Source organism: Sminthopsis crassicaudata, chromosome 1 (genome assembly GCF_048593235.1).
Source record: "Sminthopsis crassicaudata isolate SCR6 chromosome 1, ASM4859323v1, whole genome shotgun sequence".
NCBI classification, from domain to species: Eukaryota; Metazoa; Chordata; class Mammalia; order Dasyuromorphia; family Dasyuridae; genus Sminthopsis; species Sminthopsis crassicaudata.
This window is the reverse complement of record NC_133617.1, coordinates 725347626-725360438: the sequence shown is the minus strand read 5'-3', so window position 1 is coordinate 725360438 and position 12813 is coordinate 725347626. Positions and strand designations below refer to the sequence as shown.

The window sequence follows — 12813 nt, the reverse complement described above, 5'->3', positions numbered from 1 at the left end:
AGGAAAACTTGCCCAGGTCACACAGCTAGTAAATGTCTGAGGTTGGATTTGAACTCAGGACTTCCTGACTCTATGTCTAGAACTCTCTCCCCTAGAGTAGACAGAACTAAAGAGGTAATAATTCCAGTGTTCTCCAGACTACACGCGGACTACTGTACTTTGTTCTGGATGCCGTGCTTCTGAAAAGATGGCAATAAATTCGAGAGGGAGATAAGAACAATGAAGGGCTTGAGATCATGCCATATGGTGAGGAAAAGGGGACATTTAGCTTGGAGAAGAGGCTGGTCAGGGAGGAGGAATGGTAGCTTTCTTAAAATATCTGAAGGGCTTTCAAGTGGAAGATGGATTGAACTTGTTTTGCTAGATTCCAGAAGGTGGAACCAGCAACAGTGCCTTAATGGGAGGTACTTCTGTACAGTTAGAATTGACCCAAAGTATAGGGGCTCCTTTGGAGGGGAATGCCTTCCCCTTCACTTATGGCAGGTCTGAAGGATCACTTACGCATTGGGTGTGCCATCAAAGTGAGCCCTTTTCAGGTAGGGTTTAAATCAGGGGTTCCTGTTCCTGGGGCCCCCAAAGGGATCTTTGGCAATATTTCAGAGGAGCTATGAACTTGGCCAAAAATTACCCCTTCCATTTCCATATAATTGATTTCTACTGTAATCCACTAATATTTTATTTAATACATTTTAAAATATTATTTTGATAAAGGGTCCATAGACTTTAAGACACTACCACAGGATCTATGACCCCCCAAATGTTAAGAAACTCTTGGGTTGATAAGTTTCTGGGGTCCCTTCCAACGCTGAGATTCCATGTATCTGCAAACACTGTGAGGCAGGTGGTTAGACATTAATAGTTCTCTTTTCATCAAAGAAGAAATACTCAGATAGTTTAATCTACTCAAAATCATGTGGCTAATGTTAGACCAGGCTTTCGAACCAGGATGTTTTAAACACTCTTAAGAGAGCTGAAGGAGCACTGAAAGGTCTCTGACTTTTCACTACTGATGGTCCATTCGGGGAAACTTTTACCACAGTGGGGCTTATAAGGTTAGATTTGCAATGGGCTCCATGAGGTCTTAGTTCAAGGCCACATTTCCATCTGCTTGCTGGATATCTCCACCTGGACATCATGTCATCACATCAAACTCAAGAAGTTCACCATCCTGCCTCTCCACACATGGCCCACTTGATTTCCCTATTTTCATCATCATGTTCTTATTCACCTAAGCTCAAAATTTCAGAGACATCTTGGACCATTCCTCCCCCTTCTCAGCTGCCAACTCCTGTATATTCAACTGCTACAATCTCCAACCCAACTAAGGTCTTTATTACCTCTTGCCTGGACTACTGACATAGTTTCTCTACTCTCAAGGAGTTTACTATTAGAAGGAAGGAAACAAATATGTAATTAAGTAGATGATAAAAAATACCTGGCAGTATAGTCTAGTGGTCAGAGAGCCAATCTAGCATTCTGTCTTCAAGGACCATCTCTGACACCTATTGGCTGTGTGACCCTGGAAAGGTTAGTATAATTTGTAGAGGAATAGCTAAGCTCCATTGGTCAGGGATGGCTGACTCCTTATTGGGAGTTCCTTAAACCAGTAAAATGACTAGTTCAGACTGGCTCTTCTGTAATTACTTAAGTAACTTAGACACATTATTTAACCTCTGTGGGTCAGAGCTTCCCTATATATAGGAGGAAAAGGTTGTTGGATTATAAAATTTGTTCTAGCTGTAAATCTATGATCCTTGTCTAATCCTTCTCAAGGGGATTGTTTAATTCCCCCTAATGAATTTACCTTATTATAACTCATATTATACTTATTAGTATATTGGTTTTATTTCTTCCATGACTCTATAATGCCCTTGAGAGTAGGAACTCTGTCTTATCTAACCTTGTAGTTCACTTAACACCTATCATGAGTTTCTGCATGTGGTAAGATTTCTAGCAATATTTCATTTATTCATTAATTTATTCCCTTGAGAATTATCTATTAAGCACTTAGAAAAGTCAAGACATGGTAATACGAAACAAAGACCAAAACAAGATATTCTTTGCCCTCAGGGAGCTTATATTCTATGTTTGTTGAACTGAATTTCAAGGTTTTCAAAATGTAAAAGAAGAATTCTTTAAAATTAGCAATTCTTTTTCTATTTTTCTTCCTTAAATATGGATAGGTTCCCCCCCACCCCACCCCCGGTGAAAGGGGGTTTGGATTTGGGTAGAAAAGTCTTGTGTCTTAAGAGCTAAGGGTAGGGAAAGTCTTGGAAAGGGAAAAGTCATAAGACTCAAATCAGGGGAGGAAGGAAAAAATGGAAGATACATAATTTTAGCCAGATACTGTGCTCTTTTCAGTGAAAACAGGCAATACTCGTTCCTCTTCAGCATTGAAAGTCAAGCATCCTAGCACACTAACTCTGATGTAAGAAATCCAAACTAGAAAGGCTTCAGATCTGCTTCAAAGTATTTAAGCCTGAGATAGGATGAGTTGAAAGAACTAAGAATGCTTAATCTTGAGAAAAGAAGATGCCTGGGGGAGATAAAAAAAATAACAAAGAGGACATTGAGAATTAGTGTGTTATTATGACAAAAGTGGGATTTGACTAATTCTGCTTAGCCCCAGAAAGCAGAAGAGGAACAAAAGGTGGAAATTTCAAGAGACAGTTTTGGATGAATATAAGGAACAAACTTTGTATCCACCATCAGAGATGCCCCAAGTCAGAATGGAGGTAGCACATTCTCCCCTTGTTAAGAGATTTTCAAGCAAAAGTTGAATAAAACTTGTCAGAGATCTAAATATAGAATGGAACTTAGAGGCCATCTAGACCAATCCACTCAGCTTACAAGTGAGGAAACTGAGCACAGGGAAGTAAAGGGGGAATTTTTTTCAAGTCACTCAATGAGAAGTTATTAAGGACTTAACTATGTAATAGGCCTCTGATGCTTGTTACCTGTGTGGGTTAAGTCACTTAATCTCTGCTTGCTCTGATCCACTGGAGAAAAATCACTCCTGTATCTTTTCCAAGAAAACCCCTTGGATGGGCTATAATCCATGGGGCCACAGAGATATGACTGAATGATTGAATAAGAACAACAACAAATATAACAAGCACTGTGATAAGCAGTGGGAAAATAAAGAAAAGGACATGTATGGTTTTTGCCCTCAAGAAGCCCATTCTAAATAGGGACGATGACAACATGCAAATGATCACCTACATGTAAGATACACACAGTGTTAGTGGAATCTCAGAGGAGAAGGCCCTAACATTAGGGGGGATAAGAAAATTCTTGTAGAAGTGAGTCTTAAAGGAAGTTGGGGCAGCCAGGAGGCAGGCAGGAAGGAGGGCATGTCATACATGGGGAATAGCCAATGCAAGGGTCTGGAATTGGAGTATCATGTTTGAAAGAGCAAAGAGCCAACATTACCAGATATCTACTCAGGTAAGCTGCCTCAAAACCAGATTAAAATGTAATTGGGAAATATTCAACAAGATACATAAAAATACAATATAATGCAGATAATGTGAATTTGTGGTTTTCTAAGTCAATATGCAGCCAGCAGAGATCCATTTCTATTTGTGTTTGACAACACTGCTGTTATATAGTGCAGTAAAGTATAAGAAGGAGGAATAGTTAGGAAATGGCCAGGTTAAAAAGAATTCTAAAAGCTTTATAGAGGATTTTGTGTTTGATTCTGAAAGAAATAGGGAGTCACTGAAGTTTATTGAGTGAGGGTGGGAGATGGTGCTGTCTATGATGTGGTTAGAAATCCTTTTGGTGATTGAGTAAAGAATGAACTAGTACATATGTGTGTATATATGTATATATATAAATACATATGCACACAAATTCTATAGCTGTCTTGTTCAGAATGACAAAGAGAAACATAAAAATATGCTTAAGGAGTGACTAATTAGAAATAAATACAAAATCATCAGGTATTTTATACTATAAGAAATAACATGAGAAAGAAATATTATAGCAGTATAAAAAAGTAAATAATAAAAAGATATCAGAATAACAACAAAAAAAAAGAATGGAGTGGAATTGGGAGAGATGTGAGGCAAGGAGACCTTAGTGGGTTATCCTAATAGTCCAGGTGTTAGGTGATGAGGTTCTGCATTAGGATGGTCAAATCCTGGGAACAGAAAGAAGAGGACATATGAGGGAGATGGTGTGAAAATAGAAATGACAAGAGCTGACAGCAGAGTGGATATGTAGGGTGAGGAGGAGTGAGGAGTTAAAGATGACCCCAGGTCAAAATCTTGGGTGTTTGGGAGGATGGAGATAAATTCTACAATGACAGCAAAGCTGGATGGAGGGAAGGGCTCACAATGAGAGGTTGAACTATGTAGTCCCTCTGAGGTGACGTTGAACTCTAAAGTCCCAAGAGCTTCCTATGTTCTTTAGGGGAGGATATCCCTAAAAAGTTCCACCCCACAATATCACAACAAGTCATTAAAGCCTTTCTTAACATGGTAAGATGGCTGCCCCAGAACAAAAGCTGATTTGAACTTGCTGACCAGGAACCCATTTGAGCAAATTCACAGGTTTGACTTTTAATGAACAGAAATTGAAAAGGAGCCTCTCACCTGCACCAACAGTTCCAGTTTTCTGTCATCAAGGAGATGTACTCGGCAATGTCGGCCTTCCGTCATCTGTGGACAAAGGCAGAAAGAGAAGGGTCATTACGAGTGTGGTGGGCAATCTCCACATCACAGTGAAAACTCTGTCTTTCGGTCATGGACCTACAGTTTTACCCAGTTTCCCGAAGAAGGCTGCTTCTAGGAAGGCATATCAGCAACTCATCTGTAAATTATCTCCTTAAAGATTGTCATGTTCCTTCTCACACGGCAAGGGCTGTGAACATTGTAAAAGCCCCGAGCATATAGAAACACAAAATATTCTCAGTTTCCATCATGGTAAATTACCCAGTATAACCAAATCTGAACCTGATTTAAGGGAATAGTGCAAGACAAGTAGTATTCAACATTCACCCTTGCAGAACCTTGTGTCCAAAGTTTTCTCCCTCTCTTTTCCCCACCTGCTCCCCTAGACAGCAAACAATCTAATGAAATAAAATATTTTAAGCTATATTGTACATTAATTTTCTCTCAGTCTGGTGAATAAGCTAATTCCTGCTCAAAAGATACCTCCAGGAATCGGTCCTCCTTCATTCACGCTCTCATCAACAACAGAGAAGTATCATCAGAAATTTGTATGTTTCTATGTCTGAGTAGAGAAGTGTGTTTTTAAAGGTAGAGTTTCCCATGACTTGAACACAAACTCATACCATGTATCCTGTAGAGAGCTACTTAATAGACACTAATAATAATAGCTAATAATTATGTAGCACTTCAAAACTGACAAAAGCACTTTCTAAATTATTTCATTCCTTTTCCTTGCACTGACCCTGTGAAATAGCTGATATTAAATCCCCCATTTTAGAGATGGGGAAACAGGGTAAGAGAATGTTAATTTGTTCCCTGGGATGAAACTCATGTCTTCCTGACCCCGAGTCCACCTTTTGGAGTGTACTGGGTAACATGACTATAGTATAAGGTGGCAAGTGACAATCTGGGAGAGGGCCCGAGAAGGGCAGTGCGCATGACCTGGGGAGAAACAATATTAACAATTTAATACCACTTTAGAGAAACACAGCAGCCCTGTATCTCTTTGCCTGGATAGATTACACAGCAGGTCGTTGCCCAGGTGAGGTTGTCACCTGCAAGTAGGAGCTCTAACTTATTCTGAGTTACTTTGGAGTCAATCATTGAGTAATAGGCCAGGTCTTTGTCTTGCATAAAAATGTTCCCAGATGATCTTTTCATGAACTGTTCTTTCCCTTGGTAGAGTTCCAAATCTCAAAGATTTGGGGCTCAGGTTGTCTTGGAAAAGACCACTAGCTTTGGAATGAGGGAAGAATGAGTTTGAATCTTGCCTCTAAATTGGAGATAACAATAAACAGTTCCTATCTCACAGGGTTGTTGCAAGAATCAAAGATGATAATTTATATAAAGAACTTTGCAAACTTCAAAGTGCAATATGTCAGCTACCATAGCAATCCGTGTTTTGACCACTTCTGTCTTGAGATGAGGATGAATCATTTTTTAATAGGGAACATGATTATATGCTTCCTATTTTTCTGCAAAACCATTGCACTGACAAATAAGCAGTACAGTTTCTACAGAATAATAACTACCATTTACACATTGACAGCAGGTCTGCAAAACCCTTAGATATGTTAGCTCATATGACCCTCACAGCAAACCTAGGAGATAAATGATATTATCCCCATTTTATAGTCAATAAATTAGCTAGCATTTAATAAGTGCTCACTCTGTGCCAGACACTGTCCTAAACAGAAGAAAGGCAGATGAGAAAACAGCCTGAGGAAGGTTAAGTTATTTGCCCCTGCTCACATAGCTAAAATTTGATATTCTGACTTGTCCCAACTTTCTACAGGATAAAAAATATTATCCCCATTATACAGGCAGGTAAACACACACTCAGATTAATATTTCTAACTCTTGACACAGGATAACAGAAGAAAAAGGAAGAAACTGTCTAGTAATGAAAAAAGAACCAAAAAACCTCTTCTAACATTTCCTTTCCATAGTGAATAAGGAGGTAGAAATGGAAAAAAAATCAAACACAGAAAGAGCTGGAAAATGAGTTGTCTCCCCACCATACAAAAAGCTCACTTTAAGTAATGCCCAATCCAAGTACATTTTCTCCCTTAAAACAAGGAGATTCGTGAGCTTTCAAAACACTTTAAAGAAACGGGTTGGGCATCTCTACTTATTTTTAATCTCTTCCCCCACCAATTATGCTCCATTTGAAAGTTTCCACAATGGGAGCTGTATCTGAGGGCAGCAAAATCGCTACCAAAAAGGGAGCATCATAATTATAGCTATAAATGCAGAATCATTTTCTGAAACATGCAGGGACGAGCTTTTGATACCAGCATCAGGCAGCAGCAGATAACAGCCCCAAGTCTGGTGGTTTATGAAATACATAAAAAAGATGCCTAAATCCCATTGCTCTTCTATTTCTTATTCTCTAGACCCGCTTTGCCTTCATTCGCCATTCCTGCTCCGGGTATGAGAGATGGAGAATTTGGCCACTGGCTAAAGTCCCACCTCAGCCATCAATGGTCCTGAGTCCACTCCCAGCCGGCCCAAGTGTGCCTTCAGGATCCCTGATCAAGTCCTGGAAGCTGGAAGCCATCCATCTGGTCCAATACTCTGTTTCCCCCAGGGATTCCTCCCCACAATGGAGGATTGCCAGGAAGGATACGGGACTCGAAGTGGAGGTCAGGTCTAAGATGCAATGTGATCTAGCACTCCGGGGTGGGGGACAAAGGGTGGGGTACAATGGAAGCCAGCCTACTGAGCTCCCTCCACTTCCAGATTTAAACGTGACCTCCCAGAGAGAAGCACAGATGTGAGGCAGCTGGGAAGAACTATGAGGTCCAAATGGAGGCAGGACCCTCCAATTCTCTTAACAACAATCGGGGTCAGTAGAAAAGGCAACAGGAAGCAGAAGCCCAGGCTGATACTTCTGGTTTTGTTGCAGAAGTTCTTAGGAAAAAGGAAATGTGAATGCTTGGGAAGGGACCAGAGATTTGTTTTGACTTTTGTTTTAAAAAGATGCTCCACCAACTAACAAGCAATGAGAAAACTCTCTCTCTCTCTACAGGTCTCAGGGCCAAAGGGGAGAGCAATACCCTGTTACAGAGATCTTGAAGACTTCTCAAAGATGTTACCCAACTAACATGGGTTGATGTCAACAACTAACCAACCGACGCATATTCATTAAACAAAACTGTAAAAAACAAAACAAAACAAAAAAACAAACAACTTAAGACTTAAAAAAAGACCAAATGCCATTCCAAAGGGCTGCTGATAAAGAAGGCTACTCGATTAACAGAGAGGTGATGGACTCAAGGTGCAGGCTGATTTTTTTTTTTAATATGACTAGTACAAGAATGTTTTGTTTGATTATGCATGTTTGTTAAAAAGGTTTTTGTTTTTGGGGTTGTGTGTGTGTGTGTGTGTGTGTGTGTGTGTGTGTGACGGGAAAGAGAGAAAAATGTTTTTGTTCATTGAAAATAAATTGAAAAAATTGCAAAATGTATATTTTAAGTACCTACTATGTGCTGGGCACTTACTAGGCACTGGGGATCCTAGTTCAGAGGATGAGACAATGCCAGCTGCTAAGCAATTTATAAGTTTTATGAAAAAGACAAATTACACACACATATATATACACAATCATATATGTTTAGTGCATGTACACCCACATTTTAAACACAAACAACCTTTTTTTTGTGTTGTGGGTCCCCTTGTCAGTTTGATGAGGCCCATGGACACCCTGGCATTTAGACATTGCCAAAGAAACAGGGAGACAATCACATGTGATTTAATAGCCAGTCTATCGACTTCAATAATTAGGAAGTAGTGACAACCATAAAATATGCATGATGTGATGCAACAGTATCAGTGATTTCTACTGGTGACAAAGTCATGGCTTCAGTACTGCGGTTTGTTGTCTACAATCCTAATTAGAGAAAATGCTAAATTTCAGTGAGAAATAAAGATGCATATTTTTTCTCATTCAAGTTCATGAAATTTGCCCAAGTTTTTGAACCCCAGCTTAAGAACCCCTGACATACAATGCACTGTGAATAAATAAATGGTTGTTTTAGTAAATGAAGGGGATTTGGGTTCATGCAGAAGGCGGTGTTGGAGCTCATGTGTGTGCACACAGCAAACTGGCTACTCCAGGTGAGAACAGGTGCTTTCAAACATCTTATCAGATCAGATATACTGGAAGCAATTGGATATAGGGGCAGCAGGTTGTTATCTGGAGCACTTCGGCTGGGACATCTTTTTAAATAGTGGGGTTTGATATTTCACCCAAATGATGTCAACCCAAGTTGCACAGAGTCCCTTTATGTTATGTCTGACTGTTGATTGAATATCAACTATTGAATCCCTGGCAAAGCTAAAGAGCGAGCAGACTGGTCTGACACAGATGTCTCCAAAAGGGTAAATTCAGAGCCAGCTGTGATTTTTTCCCCCCAGGTCCACTGAGTCAAGAGGATCGACTCCGGGATGGGTGGTCCCCAACAGCCAGGGCCTTCTTTTGTGAGCATCAGGGTCAAGTTTCACAAGAGACACCCAATAGGGTTTGGGGAGAAAGAGAGAGTGGAAAAGATATAAAAGCAAGCGAAGAGGCTGTAAACTCCTTAAGGGCAGGGACTATTTTTTTACTTCCTTTGTATCCACATGCTTACAACAGAGCCTGACACATAACAGGCACTTAAGTGCTTTGTTTTGTTGTTGTTGTTTTTTTTTTTTGTTTGTTTGTTTTTCCTGAGGCAGGGGTTAAGTGACCTGCCTAGGGTCACACAGCTAGGAAGTGTTAAGTGTCTGAGACCAAATTTGAACTCAGGTCCTCCTGAATTTAGGGCTGGTGCTCTATCCACTGCACCACCTAGCTGCCCCGGCACTTAAATGTTGATTGATTGAAAAGAGAGACAAAGGTAGCAATTCCCATGCTGAATTATCTAGCATTAGTCTGAGTCCCTGGATAATCCTTCATGACCAAGACTTTTTATTAGTCTTCTTCACAGAATCTCTGTTCAAGTCAAGATGATCTGCTAATGGTCTCCTGAACTGACATTCCTCTCTAGTCAAAATGTCCTTCTACAGGTTATGCCCCATCGCTATAATCCATTCCTTGCCCACTTTCCCATCTAGAATTTTTAACTTCCTTCAGAGCTCCCTCCCATCCCTACCCACTAATCTCTTCCAACCTGTTAATGCCTGCTCTCTCTCGAAATGCCTTCTAATTCTGTAAAGAATAGCACCTGATCTCATAAGGATCAAAAGAATTAACAAATATAAAATACTTGGGAAACCATAAAGGAATATACAAGTGCTAACTACCATTATTTCCAGTTATCAAGTATGTATTAAGTGCTTTCTATGTGCTGGGCTTATCAAGACAGACAAAAGTAATCCCTGCCTGTGATGAGCTTAAACTGTAATGAGGGAGATAACATGTTAATAATTAGATATACACAAGATAGATACACCCTATATATGTATATTATATGTGGCACAAACATATGTAAATATGTGCATACATGTATATTGTGTAAGGTATATGTATATAGAGAAATGTATACACAAATATTTATGTATATATATATGGCATGTATATATGTATGTAAAGAAATATACATACAAATTTATATATGTGCATGCATATATGTATGTGTGTGATATGTGTATATAGAGAAATACACATATATATTCATGTGTAAATGTATAGGTGTATATATGTATAGTATGCATATGTATGTAGAGAAATATACACACATTTATGTGTATGTATATGTGTATATATGTGTGATGTGTATATGTGTATGGAGAAATACACATATTTATGTGTATATGTATGGTATGTATAGGTGTATATATATATTGTGTGTGTATATGTATGTAGAGAAATACACATACATTTATGTGTATGTGTGTGGTATGTATATGTACATAAAGAAATATACACATATTTATATGTATATATGTGTGGCATGTATATGTGTATCGAGAAATACATATTTATATGTATAGTATGTATAGGTATATATATATGGTGTGTATATGTATGTAGAGAAATATATATACATCTGTATGTACATGTGTGTATAAATGTGTGGTATGTATGTTTAGACACAATCTAGAAATCACAAAATTAGAAATTAGAAATGTATACCATATATACCCAGAGAAAACATAGAAATATATACCCATATATGGGTATGTATTTATATGGAAGGCAGTTTGAGAAGGGAAGCAGTAGGGGTAGGATAGGAACTGGGAAAAACTTCCTGAAGAACATGGGATGTTAACTTTCATGGCATATGTAATTCCTCTAAGTTTTACAGAAGTCCCTTGAGGGCAAGGATTCTTAAATTTTGTCTCTGTGTCTCCAGCATCTAGCATAAGGTAGGACATATTTCCTGAATATTTTTAATGAATGTTTCCTGAAATAAATGGATGCATTTGGAATTTCTCTCTACTTCAGGAGACCTAAGTGCTAAGAGGAATCTGTAAGTTGGGCTTCTGATTATTTTATTAGGAGGAGATGGATGGCAATAATTACTATCTGTTGCACTACTGGTTCATTACTGCACATATCTGAACCAACTGGCTATGGTACAGTCTTTGTAATTTGCAAGGCTGAGACCAGCTCCCTGATCCCCTTTGGGTATGATGGGCAAGATGGAATAGAAAAAGCTTAGCTTTGTGCCTCCTACTCATGAAGGATGAGAATGAAAAATTTTGCCAAGAAAATCCAAATGTGATGTGTCTAGACAAATCTAGACAAACCTTCAAAGCAGAGTGCTGGGTCCCAAACCCCATTTCCTTTTTCTTGGACACATATATTCAGCCATAAGCTCTTTTATTTGCAAAGGTGGAAATAACAGCATTGGCTAACAGAAAGATCCGATCTCCCAGTAGCTCCACAGGAGACTGAAAAAGCGATTTCAGACAATTTTATGCAGGCATTCACTAGTGAGGGCAGCCTCATAAAGGACAAGACATTTATCAGATTACACTCTTGTCCCTCATAAGGTTAGTGAAAAGAAAAGCTGAGTTTCAGTGAAAGAGAAAAAAAAAAAAAAAAAGAAAAGAAAAAGAAAAGGAAACACACAAAAAACTCCACCCATTGTTAAGACTGAAATTAAAGATGATTAGGACAGGCTTCCTTCTCTGCCTCTAACCACCCTCCAACATATTACAAAATAAATTCTTCTACATTATTAAAAAAAAAAAAAAAAAAAAAGCTCGAGCAACTCCCTCACCATAAAAATAACTAATCTAAAAAACAAAAACAAAAATAAAATCCACCAAAAAGCTATGGAAAGCCTATAACATTCTCAAGCTTATAATGAAAACCAAATAGAAGGAAAATCCCATGAGAAAAATCTCAGAAATGAGAGGAAGATATGACAGAAAATCATAATTTTCTTTTATATTTCTACAACACATCTCCATCCCAAAAGTCAGCATTTATCTTTCGTAAAGGCTTCAGGATATATTTTTTTCCCCCCCAGCTGGTCGTTTGTTAATATTTTTAGACACCACGGTACAAGCTCAGTGATTCTGTGAGCAGCCACAAGTTGGTAGAGGCCGCAGACAGGATAAACAGGAAGAGCCACAAACTGTGACTGAAAAAAAAAAAAAAAGCTGAGAAAATAACATTGTAAGCTAAGATTTTTTAGTTTCTGTCTAACAACTCCTGGAGAACAGAAACGAAACTGTCCAACACTTTCATAGGAAATGGTGATTTGGGCTCCAATGATTATTCAAAGAGCAGATACCCTGTGATTTGGAAGCAGACTGCTTGCCATTTTCAGTTTCCTCCTTTCCCATTAAAAATAAACTTGGGGGAAAGAGAGGAAGCATGTCTTTCCAGAGCTCGGAAGACAAATTTGTTTAGCCGAAGAGAATTGTAGGCAACCCCCCATTTTCCATGATTTAGTCTGAAACCTCAAGCAGTAATTTCAGCCACTGACAGACCTCAGTTCACAAATTTTACCACAACAGCACCATGAAAATAAGAAGTAAACTGGACATAAATTGAACCTGCAGATCAACTTTAAAGGTGAGTTTGGAGAGGTGATCTTCAGTCACAAGACTGGCTGACTCCATTTATGACTAAACTTCTCCAGCTCCATTACCGAATCCTTTTTCCCCCTTGCCCCATGCATGGCACTGGTTCTGAATC

At 38.8% G+C, this 12813-nt stretch overlaps 1 protein-coding gene across 8 annotated transcripts in view; it reads right to left on the bottom strand.

The window, feature by feature from the left end:
* Positions 1-12813, bottom strand: part of FRMD4B (FERM domain containing 4B) — a 337387-nt gene that overhangs the window by 145662 nt on the left and 178912 nt on the right. For all 8 annotated transcript variants that reach the window (XM_074284129.1, XM_074284131.1, XM_074284127.1 and 5 more), the window contains one exon: positions 4599-4664. In XM_074284129.1, the coding sequence (XP_074140230.1) occupies positions 4599-4664 (66 nt within the window). The remainder of the gene's footprint in view (positions 1-4598; positions 4665-12813) is intronic.